Below are 22,898 nucleotides of genomic sequence, written 5' to 3' on the forward strand. Positions count from 1 at the left end.
TCAGACGCATCAGACAACCCCTTGTTGGGTTGCTGCCCCTGAATTGGTAATTTTAAGGAAATTTTGCAGTTTTTGGTTATTATCTTGAATATTATAATAGATAGAGATAAAATGTAAACAGCAAAATTGCTCAGTAAAGTTAGATCTACAAACAAGTCACCATCACCTAAACAGAGAATTTTGTCATGAATTCTTTTCTTGTCTTTAATGTTGTAGAGTGTCCTTTGTTTAATATGCACTGCAGCACATAGACCAAGGTGAATGACACAGGCTCTTTAGAGCCTCTAGTTTTACATACATGTAGCAAAGAAGCATACGATTTGAATCATTGTTTTAGAAGTTCCGGTAAAATCTGTTATTTACTTGTAAATTATCAGATGGATAATTTCCTTTAAAATCACATCTTATCCTTATACGCTTGGCGTTCAGCCAGAAGACGATCACACTCATTCATGATTTTAGGAAAGCACTCTGAAAGCAGACAATTATTTTTTCAGGTGTGGGCAGCATGTTTGTAGATTATCTGAAAGCTCATGTCTTGTTAACCTCATAATTATTTCAAATATTTCAATGAATGTAACTCGAGCTCAACTTTGGTCTATTATTTAGTTTTCATGTTTTTTTTTCAAGTCATGTCATTTATTTTTCAACCTGGACCGTTGAAATATTGAAGGCCCTACCGTAACCTGTAATTTGTTCACTTATTTGTTTTTCGGTCTATGAATCATCATAAATAACTGTCGATACATTGGCAATAAAATCACATCTCCTTGTCCCATAAAAAAAAGATAAAAAAATGTGTATATTTTATTTTTTTGATTTTAGGGTCCATCCTGTGATTGCGGTACCTTTTTGGTCACCATTTATGTGTTGCGTCTAAATATGAATTGTAACACTTTATAGTGACTGAACAGGTTGAAAAAATCCTCCTCGAGAAACAGAAAAAGAAGACACATTGGAACAGCACCATACTATTTAACATTCAAGCTAAGCTGCTTATAGATAGATCTATAGGGATAGTAAGGTAAGCTATCAATAGATTAAATAATAAAGGGGATATATGAGTCATTCCACGGTAGTGGCTAAAAATAGACTTCTCATTTAAAACAAGTAAAAACTAAGTCTTTGGTCTATATTTAAGGTCATTTCGTAATGTTATGCTTTAAATAGCATATCAAAGAAATAAAAGAAGATATAATTTCGGTTGTTAATGTTTTTTTAAATATATTTTGAAACCAGTTTATGATGAAGTAGGGTAAAATAATCGGCCATTTTCTGGGACATCCTTGGTACGGTGTTTTCAATTATACACAAATACGTTATATTTGTATATTTATGTTTTATTGAGTAATCTATGGTGAAGTAGATGGTTTAAACCGTTATTATACGCGATTTTGTTGGAGAAAAATAAACAAAAAAGGTAAAAATATTGTTTTGAAATTAATGTAAACGATCGCTACTGTCGTGTCCACTGTCAAACCCAAAACTAATGGTCTCAGGATTTTTAATTGTAGGTGCCATGCATGAGCGATTATGTTTAAATGCACCAATTATGTCTTCTCTGTGTAAAATGTGAAAACAATAACATAAAGACGTTCCGTTGACACGTGATCGTAATTGAAATGCACCGGCTGACATTCGCGTCCAGTTTGTAACGATCATTCATTCACCTATATTTTCTTACTGCGCATCAGCAAAACCTCAATTTTTGTGTTAGTGACATAGCATGTGCACATGAATCATTGACGTGTACAAGCGGGGAACACAAATGGAATATGGCGGAGAATGGGTAGGTAACGTTTTTGTGTCCTGAAATTTAACGATCGACACAAGTAACGATCATTCACAGTTCTTTATTAATAGTTGAAGTATTGTATAATAATGCAAATATTTACCAGTCCTATGAAGAAGAAATGTATAAAGTCTATCGATATCCACGAACTTTATATTTCCCTTGGTTACAATAAAAAAATGTTTTTATATTATCATGCAAAAAGACACCGTTTTAAGAAACGATTGTTACATACGGACACTTAGATCTTGTGTCTAGGTAACAATCAAGCAAAATTGTGGAAAACACATAATTTTTAAAGCAAATATTAATGGTTAAATATACCACGGACTTTAATGTCACAAGTTTTCATTTGCATACATGCAAATACACTGCAACTATTGTAATGCCTACTAATGACAATACAGTCCCTATTTCTGTGATGATTGTAACATTGAGACACCAAATTATGTAGCGATTGTTACAAATTAGACACAAGAATTCAAAGTGATTGTAACATAGGGACACCAAAATTATGCGTCTCTGTAACAATCATGTTGAATTGCAGAAAAACATGTTTATTTTAGAAAATATTTATGTGCAGTAATGCCATCTTCATTTTAATGGACTTTAATGTCAATTTTTTTCATTTACATACTTGCAAAATGCTCTGTAAATATTGAAGTGACAATATAGTCACTATTTTTGTGATGATTGTAACATGGAGACGCCAGAATAAAACACAATTGTTACATTGAGACTCCAAAATTTTAAGTGATAGTTACACAGGGACACTAAAATCTTGAATTGCAGAAATAAACATGTTTATGTTAGACTTAATAAATATTATAATGCCATCTGCATTTCAAATGTCAAAAGTTTATTTTTGCATACTCCCAATGCACTGCCACTATTGTAATGATTATACTGGCATTTCTGTGATGATTGTAACATTGAGACACTAGTACACCTAAAGATTGTTACACATGGACACGAAGATTTTATATTTAAACAAAGATCTTGTTGCATTAAAGAAAATATTATATTTCAGGAAAAATTTATTGAAATAAACTTTGCGCAATAATATCGGATAAGACTAAAATGTAGTGTGATTGCCTGATACCGAAGAAACCACTTTAAATCCGGTATATTATATACGTTTCATATACTATACTTCCACTCTAAGAGTGGGGGCTATATTGCAATCACCTTGTATAAAAATCCGTCTGTTTGTCCATTTGCCTGTTAAATATTTTTGTCAAACACTACTTCAAATTAATGAGCGGAATGACCCATACTTGGCCACCAGCTTAACAGTGATGAGTTGTAATGTGTGAATATAAAAAAGAAGATGTGGTATGATTGCCAATGACACAACTCTCCACAAGAGACCAAAATAACTCGGAAATTAACAATTATAGGTAACCGTACGATCTTTAACAATGCGCAAAGCCCATACCGCGTAGTCAGCTTTAAAAGGCCCTGAAATGACAAATGTAAAACAATTCAATCGAAAAAACTAAAGGCCTTATTTATATAAAAAAAACCAATATGTAACACATAAACAAACGACAACCACTGAATTACAGGCTCCTGAATTGGGACAATCACATACATACATAATGTGGTGGGGTTAAACATGTTAGCAGGATCCCAACCCTCCCCCTAACCTGGGACAGTGGTATAACAGTACAACATAAGACCGAACTATTAAAATCAGTATATGGATGCCTCATGTTACGAAGTTTCCGTCAGTCACATGTCTAATGTCCTTGACCTCATTTTCATGATTCAGTGACTACTTGAAAAAAAAGTTAAGATTTTTTGTAATGTTAAATTCTCTTTTATTATAAGTAATAGGATAACTATATTTGGTATGTGCGTACCTTGCAAGGTCCTCATGCCTGTCAGACAGTTTTCACTTTACCTCGACCTCATTTCATGGATCAGTGAACAAGGTTAAGTTTTGGTGGTCAAGTCCATATCTCAGATACTATAAGCAATAGGTCTAGTATATTCGGTGTATGGAAGGACTATAAGGTGTACATGTCCAACTGGCAGGTGTCATCTGACCTTGACCTCATTTTCATGGTTTAGTGGTTATAGTTAAGTTTTTGTGTTTTGGTCTGTTTTTCTTATACTGTATGCAATAGGTCTACTATATTTGGTGTATGGAATGATTGTAAGGTGTACATGTCTAGCTGGCAGGTGTCATCTGACCTTGATCTCATTTTCATGGTTCAGTGGTCAAAGTTAAGTTTTTGAGTTTTGGTCTTTTTTTCTAATACTATATGCAATAGTTCAACTATATTTGGTGTATGGAAATATTTTATGATCTATTTGTCAGTCACGCAGGTTTTTTTTTACCTTGACCTCATTTTCAAGGTTCATTGCTCAGTGTTAAGTTTTTATACGACTGCAAAAAAATTTTTGTGGTTGTATATTGGTATGACGTTGGCGTCGTCGTCGTCGTCGTTGTTGTCGTCGTCGTCCGAAGACACATTAGTTTTCGCACTCTTACTTTAGTTTAAGTGAATGGATCTCAATGAAATTTTACCATAAGGTTCAATACCACAAAAGGAAGGTTGGGATTGATTTTGGGGGTTATGGTACCAACAGTTAAGGAATTAGGGGCCAAAAAGGGGCCAAAAATAAGCATTTTTGTAATTTCCAGACATAACTTGTGTGTAAGTGTATGGATCTCTCTGACATTGTACCACAAGGTTCCATATCACAAAGGGAATGCTGGGATTTATTTTGGGGGTAATTGTCGCCAAATTTTAGGAATTAGGGGCCAAAAAGGGGCAAAAAACAAGCATTTTTCTAGTTTCATGACAATAACTTGTGTGTAAGTCTATGGATCTCTCTGAAATTGTATCACAAGGTTCCATATCACAAAGGGAATGCTGGGATTGATTTTGGGGGTACTTGCCTCCAAATTTTAGAAATTAGGGACCAAAAAGGGGCAAAAAACAAGCATTTTTCTAGTTTCATGACAATAACTTGTGTGTAAGTGTATGGATCTTTATGAAATTGTACTACAAGGTTCCATATCACACAGGGAAAGCTGGAATTGAGTTTCGGGGTAATTGCCCAAAAAGTTTAGGAATTAGGGACCAAAAATAAGCATTTTTCTAGTTTTCAGACAAAAACTTGTGTTCAAGTGTATGGATCTCTCTGAAATTGTACTGTGAGGTACCATACCACAAAGGGAAGGCTGGGATTGATTTTGGGGGTAATTCCCTCAAAATTTTAGTAATTTGGGGCCATAAAAAGGCAAAAAAACAAGCATTTTTCTAGTTTCAGGACAATTACTTGTGTGTAAGTGTATGGATCTTTATGAAATTGTACTGCAAGGTTCCATATCACAAAGGGAAAGCTGGGTTTGAGTTTGGGGGTAATTGCCTTAAACGTTTAGGAATTTGGGGCCAAAAAGGGGCCAAAAAATAAGCATTTTTCTAGTTTCCAGACAATAACTTGTGTTCAAGTGTATGGATCTTTCTGAAATTGTACTGCAAGGTACCATACCACAAAGGGAAGGCTGGGATTTATTTTGGGGGTAATTCTCTCAAAATTTTAGTAATTAGGGGCCATAAAAGGGCAAAAAAAACAAGCATTTTTCTAGTTTCAGGACAATAACTTGTGTGTAAGTGTATGGATCTTTATGAAATTGTACTGCAAGGTTCCATACCACAAAAGGAAAGCTGGGATTGAGTTTATGGGTGATGAATCATAAGGGGGTTCAAAAAATTTGGGGGGGGGGATTTTTTTTCCTTTTTTTTCTTTAAAATTTACCATTTTAAATTGGTTATTTCTGATTTATATATAAAAAGCAAATAATAATGATATGGTTTGAATAGGTAAATTAAAATTTTTTAAGTTATTAGACCACTTTCATTCTGTGTCAGAAACCTATGCTGTGTCAAATATTTAATTACAATCCAAATTCAGTGCTGCATCAAGCTTGAATGTTGTGTCCATACTTGCCCCAACTGTTCAGGGTTCGACCTCTGCGGTCGTATCAAGCTGCGCCCCAGCGGAGCATTTTATTGTGTTTTGGTCTGTTTTTCTTAAACTATAAGCAATAGGTCAACTATATTTGTTGTATGGAAGAAATGTTAGCTGTACATGCCTGCCTAGCATGGTTCATCTGACCTTGACCTCATTTTCATGGTTCATTGGTTAACTTAATGTTTAGTTTACTTGGTTAATGTTAAGTTTATGTGACAGTTGTAATAAAGCTTTATATTTAGGACTATCAACATAATATCAATGATTAGTAAAGAAGGCGAGACATTTCAGCGTGTGCACTCTTGTTTATCAGCTCATAGACATAATTTTGTCATGTGATCGTGACGTCATCAACGTTTTTTCATGATTTACTCCGGTTTGAAATGGAATTAAGAATTAAATTATAAGAAATGACTGTAATATTTTTTCTGCCTATTCAAAATAAGATATAAAATGTGGTGCACACTTTAAATAACCCGCTACGCGGGTTATTCAGTGTGCACCACATTTTTTATGTTATTTCTTCATAGACAGAAAAAATATTACAGTCATTCCTTAAATACATTATCCTATGACATGGAATTATTCAATAAATTTTCATCTAATAGGTGTAATACCACCAAATCATAGTACGTCACATCCGGTTGCATACGAAAATAGGTCGAAAAAAAATATTCCCTTGAATTTGACAGTTGTAAGTTATTGATCCTACATTTCATTGCAGTAAAACATTTCTGTGTCATAAATATATATCTTGGGTTTTTCAAAGCACCATTATTTTTTTATTTGGGGTTTCTATAGAATATTTTGTTAACTTGAGGTTGCATGGTTACTAAAGCTTGTACACAGGTTAAAAAAGGGGGAAAATTTGATTGGTTAACTTCCAGTGATGGTTATTGTCTTATATGCAATGAAATGTTATGTGAATTTTTTTCTATAGTACTGGACAGGATAAAACTTTACTCATGCCAAGTATTTCTTTATTTGAAACAAAGATAAATTCTGCACATTTTTTTGAAAAGTGCAAATTTAATATAGACTAATAGGGGAAAATCAATGGTGGTATTACACCTAATAGCAAGTACATGTAAGGGCGAATAACCCTCAAAATTGACACTTAGCGGTAAATAACCTTTTCAGCCATTTGTTTTTGCACAATTATCTCCCCCATAAAGATTATTTGACATCACATTTTCAGTCATGGTTCATTGACTTTGAAAATTTTTCAATAGTTTTCATGTTTAAATGTTGCTGTTTTAATTTAAACAATTGCATTAAACTATCAAAATTGCATATAGGCGAGACATATCCCTGTGTCAACAGTTTATTACATTATCACATTTCTAAGTATAGTGAACCATAAAAATGAGATCAAAGCCTTTATTTAACATACAATTTAGAAAGATCATACTATAAGGAACATGCACATACCAAGTTTGAAGTTGATACGACTTCAACATCATAATAAACAACTTTTACCAAAAACATCTGGGACAGACCAGAAAGCATAATGCCACTGTATTATTTCTTTCAGGTCGTTTTTACGCTTAAAGTTGAGGTCGCAAATGCGGCCACAGATCAGCAATGATGTCCAAACAAATACCATACATTTATCAGAATCTGCATCACAAAAAAAAACTGCTGCACAAAGGTCAAAGAATTACAGGGACAAAATAAAACAAGACCCTGAAAAATATATTGCATACTTAGAAAGAGAAAAAGAACGAAATAGAAAATGGAGGGAAAATTGGTCTTCTGAACAAAAAATCAATCAGAGGGAAAAAACGAGGTTACGAGTACGTAAATGGGGAGAAGAAAGAAAACCAGAGGAAATTGTTAAATTAAAAAAAAAACCTAAACCAAAAACACGTGCACAAGTAAGTTCAGAAAGAGAATACTGGCAGAGAAAAAAAGAAGAACAACGAGCAAAGTACTCAAGCCAAAAGAGAAGAAGAATTAATGAAAAAAGGCGGTTGCAATACAAATTGAATAAATCCAAGAGCACAACTGAAAACCTAATGCCAGCTGAATCAACAGAAACTCACCAAGGGTATTCAACAAAGGAAGCAGAAAGAAAGGCTGTGTACAGAGCCTCGTTGCATCTACCTTCATCACCTGAAAAGTTTGCATCTGTAGTTGGGGGGTTGACTGCTAAGGCAACTCCAAGAAAAAGAGAAGCATTGACCAAACATGGCCTTTTACTGACACCAACAAAAAAAAGACATCTTAGGATAAGCCAAGAAATAATCTGCAAGATGAAAGATGATTTGCATAAAACCAGAAAACATCGCACTAAGGAGGTTTTAAAGAAAAGAAGACTTTTAACTAGCTTCATACTTAAAGATGCTGAAAAGAGAAAGGCTGGCATTTCTTGGAAATTTGCAGTTAAATGTTCAAAACTTAAAGATGTATGGGAAGAAGATTCTGAAACACCAAAAAGAAGTGATGCTTTGACAGAAGATACAATTGACAAGATAGAAAAATTCTACAAAGATTTTGACACTGTATGTCTGCCGGATAAAAAACAGGCATCATTGAAATCTGAAGAACCAAAAAGAATCTTGCAGAGCAGTTTAAGGGACAACTACAATGAATTCTTTAAAGAAAACCAAGAATGTACATTAAATTTTTCCAAGTTCACTGCACTAAGACCCAAGACTGTACAGACTATGAGTAAATCTATTTTTAACAATTGTCTTTGTGAGTATTGTACAAATATTCAATATAAAGTAAAGGCACTAAATATTAAAGGAATTAACACCAGATATGACTTGTTAGCAAGAACTGTATGCCAAAAACCAGAAGGATCTAGATATTACAAAATTGAATGTGTTAAAAGGTTATGCAAATTATGTGGGGTAGATAAGTTTATTTCCCAGTTAGACTTGAACAAAAGGCATATTATACAATGGTATAAATGGGAAACGCAGACGTATATGCATGCAAATGAAAAAAAATCAAAGAAGGTTCTAAGTTTAAAGAAAGAGAGTGTCAATAATTTCCTTGAAGAGCTCAAAAAAGAATTACAGCCATTCAGTGCTCACTTAAATACTGCCTGGTGGCAACATGACCAATTCAGACATGTGACACAGAATTTGCCGTCTGATTGGACTGTTTTCTGTAGTGATTTTGCAGAAAATTACACATGTATATACCAGGATGAAGCACAAAGTGCACATTGGTCTCATGACACAGTTACTCTTTTCAGCATTGTTGCCTACATCAGATGCAAATTCTGTAAGTTAGTCGTAACTCAAAGCATGATCTATGTGTCAGAAGACAAAAAACATGACTTTCATTATGTTCAACATTGTATTTCATTGGCAAACGAGTATATACAAAGAGTTTATGAGATTAAATCTAAGAGGCAGATTCACTTCAGTGATGGAGCAGCATCACAGTTCAATTCGAAAACCCCATTTGCAGATGCTCTTCACAGCAAATCAGACTTTGGTTTTCCTGTTGAGAAACACTTCTTTGGAAGCAGGCATGGTAAAGGACCATGTGATGGTGAATTCGGGGTTATTAAAAGAATTGTAACAAATGCTGTAAAAAACAGAAAAGCCATGGTGAAAAATGCAAGTGAATTCTTTGATTTTGCAGAGGCAAATTTAAGACGGCCAACACTAGACTCGCAGAATGAATGTTGTCATTTTAGAAGAAATTTCTTCATAGTAAAGGAAGGTGATGTCAACAGAAAACGCCAAGAGAGGACCAATGTGAAGGCTGTTCCTGAAACCAGACAACGTCATTCTGTGAGGGCTTCCAATGATTCGGCTTCTCTAGAAAAGCGCACACTTAGCTGTTTTAGCTCAACATGCATACAAGGATCTGGTTCCTGTCATAATGTAGACATGGTAGAAGGTTGGATAAAAGAGACACAAAGAAGACAGTTGAACAAGAAAGACACCTCTAAAAAAAGTAAGAAAGTTGACAAGAAAAATGTCAAAGGTTTGTTTAAGGAAACTCCTAGAAAACAGTTGAGCAAGAAAAACCAAAGAGCAACTCGTTCAAATAGCCACAAAAAAAGCAGACTCACAAGAAAGAACACAGGATTTACCAAAACAAAAAGAATTTAACAGACAAGACACAACAGTTGAAGAATTGCACTCTCTTGAAAATACCTCACCACAAATCAATGAACTATCAGTCAATATTGCAAGAGTGCAAGATGATAAGGACACTCTTTTTGAAGTTATATTACAAACTTTGAAGAGCTCTACTACAGTAGATGACATGATGATTAAAGGAACTGAACTCGCAAGTGTAATACCACATCTTAGGTGCAACAAAGATGAAGACATTTCTATTTCTGGAAGTGGGTTACATATTGACAAGTTCGGGATGGAACTGTTGCCGGCTGATGTCAAGGAAGAAGGATATTTCCCTGCAAGTGTACTTGGTGATGGAAATTGCTTGCCTAGGTCTGCTAGTGTGATAATGTATGGAACAGAAAACAATCATACGGAACTACGTGCCAGAATTGCATTAGAACTGGCATGCTATTTGCCGCTGTATGTGGACCATACATATTTAAGGAGAGGTGAACAACTATCTGATAAAGAAGCGCTTGTTCTCCCAAAGTCTTACGTTATGTATTCAGAGCTGTATACACCTGGAGATATAATTACTTCATCTTTGATAGAAAGAACACTATTTGAAGAGATTAGGAAAGTATGCAGTGCAAATGAATTCATGGGAATTTGGCAGATTTTTGCACTTGCATCAGTTTTGGGAAGGCCTCTGCAATCAGTTTATCCAAATCGTGGAAATCCAAATGTGAGAAAAGATCTCAATCGATCAATCTTGCCAAGGGAATGGAAAGCAACACACCTCCATATATCCTCTGGTCATCAAACAGAAATGATGAAATGACATATGCTCATTGGATTCCAAACCATTTCTGTCCAATTTTGAAGATGTCCATAAATGATGATGTCCTTGAATACAGTACTGACACTCTTGGAGATATAGACCTGGAAAACATCAGCGGGTTGTCTGAGCAGCTGGCTTCATGGGTCATGGATTTACTTGATGACAGTGATTCAGACGTCAGCAATAACCAATATAATATGGTAAATATTTCTATAATGTTAGATGTGTTCATGATCATACAGTAATGGACAATGATGGAGCAACTTTTTTTTAATAAGTTGTTTACTTTATTTAGCCTTTTTAACTTTATTGGATTCCAGCGTCACTGATGAGTCTTTTGTAGACGAAACGCGTGTCTGGCTAGATACAAAATTAATCCTTGTATCTATGATGAGATTTTTAAACAGTTAATGTATTGCTTTCACTTGGTACGTGGATTTGTTTTCACTTGATTATCACAGTGTGTAAGAATTATATGAATTATATGCTATTACATGCATTACAATTTCATGCTGTTTTTCAGGATGAGACCACAGCTGATCAACACTCCTCATTGGATAAACTGACAGATAACCAGTCCTCGATGACAGTTAAACCCATGGATGTCCAAACTTTTGCTTCAGTTCAACCGGAAGAGGCTCTGATGTCCAACTTGCAGGACAACAGTGAACAGAGCAACAATAGTATTGTTGTGTCTAAGGTATCTATATTTGTTATGTAAATTGCAGACCCAGACTTTGGGCATGATCATACAGTTATAATGGACAATGATGGAGCCACCCATTAAAAATTTTTTTTAAATAAGCTGTTTTAGACCCATTAATGTATTGCTTTCATTTGGTACGTGGATCTTTTTTGTCTTGATGATGAAAGGTGTGCAAGAATTTTATGCCATTACATGCATTACAATTTCATGCTGTTTTTCAGGATGAGACCACAGCTGATCAACACTCCTTATTGGATAAACTGACAGATAACCAGTCCTCGATGACAGTTAAACCCATGGATGTCCAACCTTTTGCTTCAGTTCAACCGGAAGAGGCTCTGATGTCCAACTTGCAGGATAACAGTGAACAGAGCAACAATAGTATTGTTGTGTCTAAGGTATCTATATTTATTATGTAAATTGCAGACCCAGACTTTGGGCATGATCATACAGTTATAATGGACAATGATGGAGCCACCCATTAAAAAAAAAATTAAATAAGCTGTTTTAGACCCATTAATGTATTACTTTCATTTGGTACGTGGAACTTTTTTGTCTTGATGATGAAAGGTGTGCAAGAATTTTATGCCATTTCATGCATTACAATTTCATGCTGTTTTTCAGGATGGGACCACAGCTGATCAACACTCCTTATTGGATAAACTGACAGATAACCAGTCCTCGATGACAGTTAAACCCATGGATGTCCAACCTTTTGCTTCAGTTCAACCGGAAGAGGCTCTGATGTCCAACTTGCAGGATAACAGTGAACAGAGCAACAATAGTATTGTTGTGTCTAAGGTATCTATATTTATTATGTAAATTGCAGACCCAGACTTTGGGCATGATCATACAGTTATAATGGACAATGATGGAGCCACCCATTAAAAAAAAATTAAATAAGCTGTTTTAGACCCATTAATGTATTGCTTTCATTTGGTACGTGGAACTTTTTTGTCTTGATGATGAAAGGTGTGCAAGAATTTTATGTCATTTCATGCATTACAATTTCATGCTGTTTTTCAGGATGAGACCACAGCTGATCAACACTCCTTATTGGATAAACTGACAGATAACCAGTCTTCGATGACAGTTAAACCCATGGATGTCCAACCTTTTGCTTCAGTTCAACCGGAAGAGGCTCTGATGTCCAACTTGCAGGATAACAGTGAACAGAGCAACAATAGTATTGTTGTGTCTTAGGTATCTATATTTATTATGTAAATTGCAGACCCAGACTTTGGGCATGATCATACAGTTATAATGGACAATGATGGAGCCACCCATTAAAAAAAAATTAAATAAGCTGTTTTAGACCCATTAATGTATTGCTTTCATTTGGTACGTGGAACTTTTTTGTCTTAATGATGAAAGGTGTGCAAGAATTTTATGCCATTACATGCATTACAATTTCATGCTGTTTTTCAGGATGAGACCACCACTGATCAACACTCCTTATTGGATAAACTGACAGATAACCAGTCCTTGATGACAGTTAAACCCATGGATGTCCAACCTTTTGCTTCAGTTCAACCGGAAGAGGCTCTGATGTCCAACTTGCAGGATAACAGTGAACAGAGGGACAATAGTATTGTACTGTTCCAAGAGAAGCCCTTATATGACCAGCTCTTAGTCTCTGAGCACTACACTAAAAGATGTAATGAGCAACAGAGGTAAGGAAAATATTAGTGATGAATAGACTTGTTGTTTTAATGTACATAAGACAATAACATTCAAAATCAAGGAGTAAACAACAGACATTTACAAACAGTTAAAGTAAGTAAGTAACAACACAAACTCCACTTAAAACTGGCAGTGAAATCAGGTGCTCTGGAAGGGTAGGCATTTCCTGCACCGTATAAGGCACCTGTTGTGTTATTTCTTTGTCCAGTCCTTTAATGATGGAAGGCTACTTGTGACTGAGGAAGAATACTAGATACAATTTCTGACACACTTTTGTCATAATGGCAGATCAGCTCATGATGGCTATGATAAAATTTCTTGAGTGCTGACTGTAATTCCTGTCCAAGTAATGTTTCTACATATGTCTGATAACCATGTATGCAACTGTTCATAAATTATTGAAGTTGACTTCAGATATCAGTGTAATTATTTGTTCATAATTCAGCTTCCAAATTTACTCAACTTTATATTTACATTGTATTAGTTATATGAGTGGCAATATTTGCTTATTGCCCAAGGGACAAAAACATACCCTGCTGTTGTAAGTATTGCAGTTTTGTTCAGTTTAAGTTAAAGTTTTATTATGTTTTACTGTTATATTTTCTAGGATTGTTTTGCAGAAACTTCTAAATGTCTAATTAACCACTATTTTGTATCATACTTTTGTAAAAATTTTGAATTTCCAGAATTTTAATAAAGGGTTCTTGTATTCTAGATTGATCTTTAGTTCAAATAATTAGATATTATACATGTAGTAGGTTTTATAATTTCTATATAATTACATAAATTTCTAAAATGTAACTTTAAATTACACAATTTTAGAGGGATAAATAGTTAGTTTACACATATCATAATTATTTGTGATTGGGGTTTGCAACAACATCAGCTTACAGTTGTAATAAGCAGTTGCTTTAACTTTTTGCTGATCTGATGACATTGAACTGTATGGTATCGATATATAAGTGGTTGTTATTTTTTATACCTTTTTGAACAATAAAAAAATCAATACTGTGTTGTTTTAGGTTGATGTGTGGCCCTATGTTTACTTCTATACCCACAAGAAGGAGGACTTGTGGATAAGTGCATCGATACGCCATTCCATAATATCATCAGAGGTGGTCAAACCAATAGACCCGCCAGATGTCTGTTTGATTGGAACTAGACGATTTATGTACAAATTCAAAGGTAGATATGAGATTATTTATTAAACATAGTTGACATTATCCAAAGATATAGATATAAAAAAAATACAGTGTTTAAACTCAGATCACCCTTTTACAAAGTAATTCAAGTCCGATGTTTGTGAGTGATAGGCCAAGTCCACACATACAAATAGAATAAGTCATAAATTATAATTCCAAAAAATGTTCAGTGATGATTCTGAATTATACCCTAAACTAAATTCAAGATGATCTATAACACATACATTGACATATATATTGAATGTGTAAATTTGTGTCCTGGCTGATACCAATTGAAACAAATACCTCAATTGAATGTAAATTTTTAGAGCCATTTGTTCACCAAGTATGTGGAAATTCATGTACATAATACATGTACATGTAGATAAAGTTATAAATCTTTCCAAGAACAACCAAGAAATATATACATTGTTTGTACTGTACAATGAAGGAATACATGTACCTTAACAGTTCAGATGTTCACACACACAGAGCAATGTTATTTTATTCATATAAATTTATTAATTTGGTTAAAATAGATATTTTGCCACACATGTATCATAGCAAAATGTAATATATATATATATATGAATACTATAATGAAAAGTTCAGTTAATATCAAAAGTTAATGCTGTACCATTTTCCTCTTTTGCAGATCTTTGAACTTCAGGAATCTGTGCCAGAGAGTGTTCCAAGTTTTATGTCAAATAAAATATTTGGTTAACGTCTTTATGCTTGAGTTTTACTACTGAAAATTTATTCTTGATTCCCTGTGTTTACATCTCTTCATGGCTTTACTTAGTACTTATAATGTACATGTGTTCTGGGTAGCCCTTTAAAAATCAATTTTAAAACTGTATTAAAGATTCCATTTCACCGAAACTCCCTCCCAGCGGTTCCATGTTATTGACCAATGCGGAACAAGCAAATCACTGCCCACCTTAAATATATATGTTATTAACAATTAAGAAATTATGAACTGACATTTCATAAGAATCTAGACAACCAAAGCATGAGTAAAAAAGGGCAATCAATGGACAAAAGACATAACCAGGTGCAGGTCTGTGGTTTTCTCTGGGCACTCCGGCTTCCTCCAATAAAGACTGGCAGCAACAAAAAAGCCTAAATGCAGTGGTTAAAAGTGGTGTTAAAACACAAAAAAACAATCAATCAATATAGCAAAAGAGATATTCTAGATAGATCTAGACATTAAAAAACTCAACACAGAAAAAAACAGACCCCCAATAGTGTATTGATCACTAAATTTACCCCTATGGTGTTTCAATGTATTAATTACTAAATTTATTCTTATGGTGTTTCAATGTGTAACAGACATTTGGTTCGCTCAAAATTTGTCCACATAACCTAGATTTAGACCGAAAAGAAAGATTTTTTGATGAGTTCTACACATTTATAGGTCAGTGGATGCTTTCTACAAAACTCAAATGACTATTTGAACATACAACAGGTTCTATAATTGTACGGGGGCTGTTACATTCTGTGACGATTGTTACATGGAATATTTAGACTTGTATTGAATTTCAACATCCTCTTGTTTAGTAGATGTTATATCTATTCTTTGTATAACTATTTTGATGGAGTTTCTATAAAATTCATTATCAAAATATAAGAAAACTTGACGCTTATTTTTTTTATTAGGATATTAGTTTTTGACACAATTTTTGGTGTCCATTGTAATGATCGTTACATTTTTTACAAATTTTCTTATTTTTCTATTCCATACTCATAAAAAAATAACTTCGTATATTTTTCACTAAAACTATCTCTTTAAATTGTTTTCAAAAGGCAGTTTATATTGTGTTGTCTCTGTGTTAATCTATAATAGGTTAAACATGAATAAGGATGTTTCGTGAGGCTTGGTCAAAACTGTAGAGAGTCAAACATCCAAAAAAAATAGTATTGAGACACTTAACAGAGAAAATGTGCATTAGGTTCAATGGAATGAACTGAAAATGCATAAACTTAATAGTCACTATTACAAAATATGTGTATTTAAATCATTTTACTGGACACCAATGTAACCTACGTCACTTTCCCACAGTCATTTTTCAGAAGCACATTTTGGCATTTTATCTGCTTAATTTTATCTTTTTATTATCAATATCATGTAGTTAAACGTTTAAACTCTCTGTTATATCCAGTTATGGCATTATACTATCACTTTAAAAAAAAAAAAAACACTGTCCCACTTTTTGAAACCACTATTGTGGAATGACTCTAATAACGAACTTTTTCAGTTCAAATTTTTAACGCAATTTAGACAAAACTGTTCAAATAAGCTAAACAAACTTTATTTAAGTCATTATATGAACAGCGTTGTAGGGTGACCAGAGGTAACCAACGTCAATATATGTGTTTTGTGACCAGAAGTAACGAAAGTGAATGATTGTGTTATCTGAGCATTATTGTAAGGTGACCAGAGGTCAACATAGTGAATATATGAACAAGGTGGCCAGAGGTAACCAAATTAAATGAGCGTGTAATGTGACCAGAGCATCATTGTACGTGGACCAGAGGTAAACATAGTCAATATGTGTCTAAGGTGACCAGAGGTAACCTAAGTCAATATATGAACAGCAGTGTAAGGTGACCAGAGGTAACCATAGTCAATATATGTGTTTGGTGACCAGAAGTAACCAAAGTGAATGATTGTGTTATGTGAGCATTATTGTAAGGTGACCAGAGGTAACCAACATCAATATATGTGTTTGGTGACTAGAAGTAACCAAAGTGAATAATTGTGTTATGTGAGCAATATTGTAAGGTGACCAGAGGTCAACATAGTGAATATATGTACAAGGTGACCACAGGTAACCAAATTAAATGAGTGTTTAATGTGACCAGAGCATCATTGTAACTGGAACAGAGGTAAACATAGTCAATGTGTGTCCAAGGTGAACAGAGGTAACCTAAGTTAATTTATGAACAGCGGTGTAAGGTGACCAGAGGTAACCAACGTTAATATACATGTTTGGTGACCAGAAGTAACCAAAGTGAATGATTGTGTTATGTGACCATTATTGTAAGGTGACCAGAGGTCAATATACTGAATATATGTGTTTGGTGACCAGAAGTAACCGAAGTGAATGATTGTGTTATGTGAGCATTATTGTAAGGTGACCAGAGATCAACATAGTGAATATATGTACAAAGTGACCAGAGGTAACCAAATTAAATGAGTGTGTTATGTGACCAGAGCATCATTGTAACTGAACCAGAGGTTCGCATAGTCAATATGTGTCCAAGGTGATCAGAGGTAACCTAAGTCAATATATGAACAGCGGTGTAAGATGACCAGAGGTTACCATAGTAAATATATGTGTTTGGTGACCAGAGGTAACCAAATTAAATGAGTGTGTAATGTGACCAGAGCATCATTGTACGTGGACCAGAGGTAAACATAGTCAATATGTGTCCAGGGTGACCAGTGGTAACCAACGTAAATATATGAACAGCGGTGTAAGGTGACCTGAGGTTACCAACATCAATATATGTGTTTAATGACCAGAAGTAACCAAAGTGAATGATTGTGTTATGTGAGTATTATTGTAAGATGACCAGAGGTCAACATAGTGAATATATGTAGAAGTTGACCAGAGGTAACTTAATTAAATGATTTTGTACTGTGACCAGAGCATCATTGTAACTGGACCAGATGTTAACATAGTCAATATGTGTCCAAGGTGACCAGAGGTAACCTAAGTCAATATATGAACAGCAGTGTAGGGTGACCAGAGGTAACCATAGTCAATATTGGTCCTGGAACAGAGTTATCGTCCCTTCAATTTCGGTGTCTACGAATATAGTCCCTAGTGTGAACAGTGTGTTTCTTGCTATTTTTTTTATACCCTTTCCACATTTATTTCTTCATGTTTCTTGCCTCACATAGCAATTAGGGGAATGAAACTACACTGTAAAAAAATTAGGTCATGGATTTTAGAGTAAAGAAGTGATTTGGTCCAAGTAAAAATGGTTAAAAATTAGTATCTCGGAAGCTGTCAAAAGAATTCAAGACCCCTTTAACATAAAATTGTCCATATTTTGAGTTTTCTATAATTTTGCTATAATTTGTCCCAAAAGTAGTACACCATACTGTAAAAATATTATTGAGAAAGCGCAGGTGGGATTTTTTTAATTTCCATTTATTGTCTAAAAGAAATGCACTTCGAAATAACTGTGTTCTCCGGCCTTTAGTTGAAATGACCCGAGGTAACCAACGTCAATATATGTGTTTGATGACCAGCAGTAACCAAAGTGAATGATTGTGTTATGTGAGCATTATTGTAAGGTGACCAGAGGTCAAAATAGTGTATATTTGTACAAGGTGACCACAGGTAACCAAATTATATGAGTGTGTAATGTGACCAGAACATCATTGTAACTAGACCAGAGGTAAACATAGTCAATATGTGTCCAAGGTGACCAGAAGTAACCTAAGTTAATATATGAACAGCGGTGTAGGGTGACCAGAGGTAACTAACGTCAATATATGTGTTCGGTGACCAGAAGTAACCAAAGTGAATGATTGTGTTATGTGAGCATTATTGTAAGGTGACCAGAGGTTACAAACGTCAATATATGTGTTTGGTGATCAGAAGTAACTAAAGTGAATGATTGTGTTATGTGAGCATTATTGTAAGGTGACCACAGGTCAACATAGTGAATATATGTCCAAGGTGACCAGAAGTAACCTAAGTTAATATATGAACAGCGGTGTAAGGCTACCAGAGGTAACCTAAGTCAATATATATGTTTGGTGACCAGAAGTAACCAAAGTGAATGATTGTGTTATGTGAGCATTATTGTAAGTTGACCAGAGGTTACCCAACGTCAATATATGTGTTTGGTGACCAGAAGTAACCAAAGTGAATGATTGTGTTATGTAAGCATATTGTAAGGAAGCATTATTGTAAGGTGTAATTAAATGAGTGTGTAATGTTATTTACACTGCTGAATGTACAGCGCTAAGAGTAATTTTAATTTTTTATATAGGGCGCTATATAAATTTTCATTATTATTATTATTATTATTAATGTGACCAGAGCATCATTGTTACTTGACCAGAGGTAAACATAGTCAATATGTGTCCAAGGTGACCAGAGGTAACCTAAATAAATATATACGAACAGCGGTATAAGGTGACCATAGGTAACCAACGTCAATATATATGTTTGGTGATTAGAAGTAACCAAAGTGAATGATTGTGTTATGTGAGCATTATTGTAAGGTGACCAGAGGTCAACATAGTGAATATGTGTACAAGGTTACCAGAGGTAACCAAATTAAATGAGTGTGTAAGGTGACCAGAGCATCATTGTAACTGGACCAGATGTTAAAATAGTCAATATGTGTCCAAGGTGAACATATTTAACCTAAGTCAATATATGAACAGCGGTGTAAGATGACCAGAGGAAATCATAGTAAATATATGTGTTTGGTGACCAGAGGTAACCAAAGTGAATGATTGTGTTATGTGAGCATTATTGTAAGGTGACCAGAGGTCAACATAGTGAAGATATGAACAAGGTGGCCAGAGGTGACCAAATTAAATGAGTGTGTAATGTGACCAGAGCATCATTGTACGTGGACCAGAGGTAAACATAGTCAAAATGTGTCCAGGGTGACCAAAGGTAACCAACGTCAATATATGAACAGCGGTGTAAGGCTACCAGAGGTAACCAACGTCAATATATGTGTTTAATGACCAGAAGTAACCGAAGTGAATGATTGTGTTATGTGAGCATTATTGTAAGGTGACCAGAGGTCAACATAGTGAATATATGAACAAGGTGACCAGAGGTAACCAAATTAAATGAGAGTGTAATATGACCAGAGCATCATTGTAACTGAACCAGAGGTTAACATAGTCAATATGTATCCAAGGTGACCAGAGGTAACCTAAGTCGATATATGAACAGCGGTGTGAGGTGACCAGAGGTGACCATAGTCAATATATGTGTTTGGTGACCAGAAGTAACCAAACTGAATGATTGTGTTATGTAAGCATTATTGTAAGGTGACCAGAGGTCAACACAGTGAATATATGTACAAGGTGACCAGAGGTCACCAAATTAAATGAGTCTGTAATGTGACCAGAAGATCATTCAAACTGGACCAGCGGTAAACATAGTCAATATGTGTCAAAGGTGACCAGAGGTAACCTAAGTTGATATATGAACAGCTGTGTTAGGTGACCAGAGGAAACCAACGTCAATATATATGTTTGGTGACCAGAGGTAACCAAAGTGAATGATTGTGTTATGTGAGCATTATTGTAAGGTGACCAGAGGTCACTATAGCGAATATATGTGTTTGGTGACCAGAAGTAACCAAAGTGAATGATTGTGTTATGTGAGCATTATTCTAAGGTGACCAGAGGTCAACATAGTGAATATATGTACAAGGTGACCTGAGGATCCAAATTAATCGAGTGTGTAATGTCACCAGAGCATCATTGTAACTGGACCAGAGGTTAACATAGTCAATATGTGTCCAAGGTGACCAGAGGTAACCTAAGTCAATATATGAACAGTGGTGAAAGATGACCAGAGGTAACCATAGTAAATATATGTGTTTGATGACCAGAAGTAACCAAAGTGAATGATTGTGTTATGTGAGCATTATTGTAAGGTGACCAGAGGTCAACATAGTGAATATATGTACAAGGTGACCAGAGTTAACCAAATTAATCGAGTGTGTAATGTGACCAGAGCATCATTTTAACTGGACCAGAGGTAAACATAGTCAATATGTATCCAAGGTGACCAGAAGTAACCTAAGTCAATATAAGAACAACGCTGAATGGTGACCAGAGGTAACCAACGTCACTATATGTGTTCGATGACCAGAAGTAACCAAAGTGAATGATTATGTTATATAAGCATTATTGTAAGGTGACCAGAGGTCAACATAGTGCATATATGTACAAGGTGACCAGCGGTAACCAAATTAATCGAGTGTGTAATATGATCAGAGCATTATTGTAACTGGACCAGAGATAAACATAGTCAATATGTGTCCAAGGTGACCAGAAGTAACCTAAGTTAATATATGAACAGCGGTGTACGGTGACCAGAGGTAATCAACGTCACTATATGTGTTCGGTGACCAGAATAAACCAAAGTGAATGATTGTGTTATGTGAGCAATATTGTAAGGTGACCAGAGGTTACCAACGTCAATATATGTGTTTGGTGATCAGAAGTAACCAAAGTGAATGATTGTGTTATGTGAGCATTATTGTAAGGTGACCAGAGGTCAACATAGTGAATATATGTTCAAGGTGACCAGAGGTAACCAAATTAATCGAGTGTGTACTGTGACCAGAGCATCATTGTAACTGGACTAGAGGTTTACATAGTCAATATGTATCCAAGGTGAACCAGAGGTAACCTAAGTCAATATATGATCAGCGGTGTAAGATGACCAGAGGTAACCATAGTAAATATATGTGTTTGGTGACCAGAAGTAACCAAAGTGAATGATTTTGTTATGTGAGCATTATTGTAAGGTGACCAGAGGTCAACATAGTGAATATATGTGTTTGGTGACAAGAGGTAACCAAATTAAATGAGTGTGTAATGTGACCAGAGCATCGTTGTACGTGAACAAGAGGTAAACATAGTCAATATGTGTCCAGGGTGACCAGAGGTAACCAACGTCAATATATGAACAGCGGTGTAAGGTGACCAGAGGTAACCAACGTCAATATATGTGCTTGGTGACCAGAAGTAACAAAATTTAATGATTGTGTTATGTAAGCATTATTGTAAGGTGACCAGAGGTAAACATAGTGAATTTATGTTCAAGGTGACCAGAGGTAACCAAATTAAACGAGTGTGTAATGTGAACAGAGCATCATTGTAACTGGACCAGATGTTAACATAGTCAATATGTGTCCAAGGTGACCAGAGGTAACCTTAGTCAATATATGAACAGCAGTGTAGGGTGACCAGAGGTAACCATAGCCAATATTGGTCCGGGGACACAGTTATCGTCCCTTGATTTTCGGTGTCTACGAATATAGTCACAAGTGTGAACAGTGTGTTTCTTGCTATTTTTTTTATACCCTTTCCACATTTATTTCTTCATGTTTTATGCCTCACATAGCAAATAGGGGGATGAAACTACACTGTCAAAGAAATTGGGTCATGGATTTTAAAGTAAAGTAGTGATTTGGTCCAACTAAAAATGGTTAAAAATTAGTATCTCGGAAGCTGTCAAAAGAATACAAGACCCTTTTAACATAAAATTGTCCATATTTTAAGTTTTCTATAATTTTGCTATAATTAGTCCCAAAATTAGTACACCACACTGTAAAAATAATATTGAGAAAGCGCACGTAAGATTTTTTAATTACCATTTATTGTCTAAAAGAAATGCACTTCGAAATAACTGTGTTCTCCGGCCTTTTGTTCAAATGACCTGAGGTAACCAACGTCACTAAAAATGGTTAAAAATTTGTATCTCGGAAGCTGTCAAAGAATTCAAGACCCCTTTAACATAAAATTGTCCATATTTTGAGTTTTGTATAAGTTTGCTATAATTTGTCCCAAAAGTAGTACGCCACACTGTAAAAATATAATTGAGAAAGCGCAGGTGGGATTTGTTTAATTTCCATTTATTGTCTAAAAGAAATGCACTTCGAAATA

General features: G+C 34.9%; 3 protein-coding genes across 4 annotated transcripts in view; 2 read left to right on the forward strand and 1 right to left on the reverse strand.

The window, feature by feature from the left end:
• LOC127721615 (sortilin-related receptor-like) overlaps window positions 1–22,898 on the reverse strand; it is a 299,694-nt gene that overhangs the window by 33,278 nt on the left and 243,518 nt on the right. The gene's annotated exons all lie outside the window — the stretch shown is intronic.
• Window positions 1,750–9,167, forward strand: LOC127722372 (uncharacterized). The gene is made up of 3 exons (XM_052229252.1): window positions 1,750–1,789; window positions 7,317–8,398; window positions 9,154–9,167. The coding sequence occupies exons 1-3, from the start codon at window positions 1,776–1,778 to the stop codon at window positions 9,165–9,167; spliced, it is 1,110 nt and encodes a 369-aa protein (XP_052085212.1). The 5' UTR covers window positions 1,750–1,775.
• On the forward strand, window positions 10,606–14,954 carry LOC127721616 (uncharacterized). The gene is made up of 6 exons (XM_052228400.1): window positions 10,606–10,857; window positions 11,181–11,357; window positions 11,585–11,761; window positions 12,792–13,036; window positions 14,069–14,231; window positions 14,883–14,954. Exons 1-5 carry the CDS (start codon window positions 10,654–10,656, stop codon window positions 14,124–14,126), a joined length of 861 nt encoding a protein of 286 aa, XP_052084360.1. The 5' UTR covers window positions 10,606–10,653; the 3' UTR covers window positions 14,127–14,231; window positions 14,883–14,954.

The sequence above is a fragment of the Mytilus californianus genome, unplaced genomic scaffold (genome assembly GCF_021869535.1).
Source record: "Mytilus californianus isolate M0D057914Y unplaced genomic scaffold, xbMytCali1.0.p SCAF_12, whole genome shotgun sequence".
NCBI classification, from domain to species: Eukaryota; Metazoa; Mollusca; class Bivalvia; order Mytilida; family Mytilidae; genus Mytilus; species Mytilus californianus.

Excerpts from the sequence above, each read along its gene's own strand:
- LOC127721616 (XM_052228400.1), top strand. The coding sequence starts at position 10,654 with ATGACATATGCTCATTGGATTCCAAACCATTTCTGTCCAATTTTGAAG. Across the intron at positions 10,858-11,180 it reads GCAATAACCAATATAATATG|GATGAGACCACAGCTGATCA; the intron begins GTAAATATTTCT and ends GCTGTTTTTCAG. Across the intron at positions 13,037-14,068 it reads AGATGTAATGAGCAACAGAG|GTTGATGTGTGGCCCTATGT; the intron begins GTAAGGAAAATA and ends GTGTTGTTTTAG.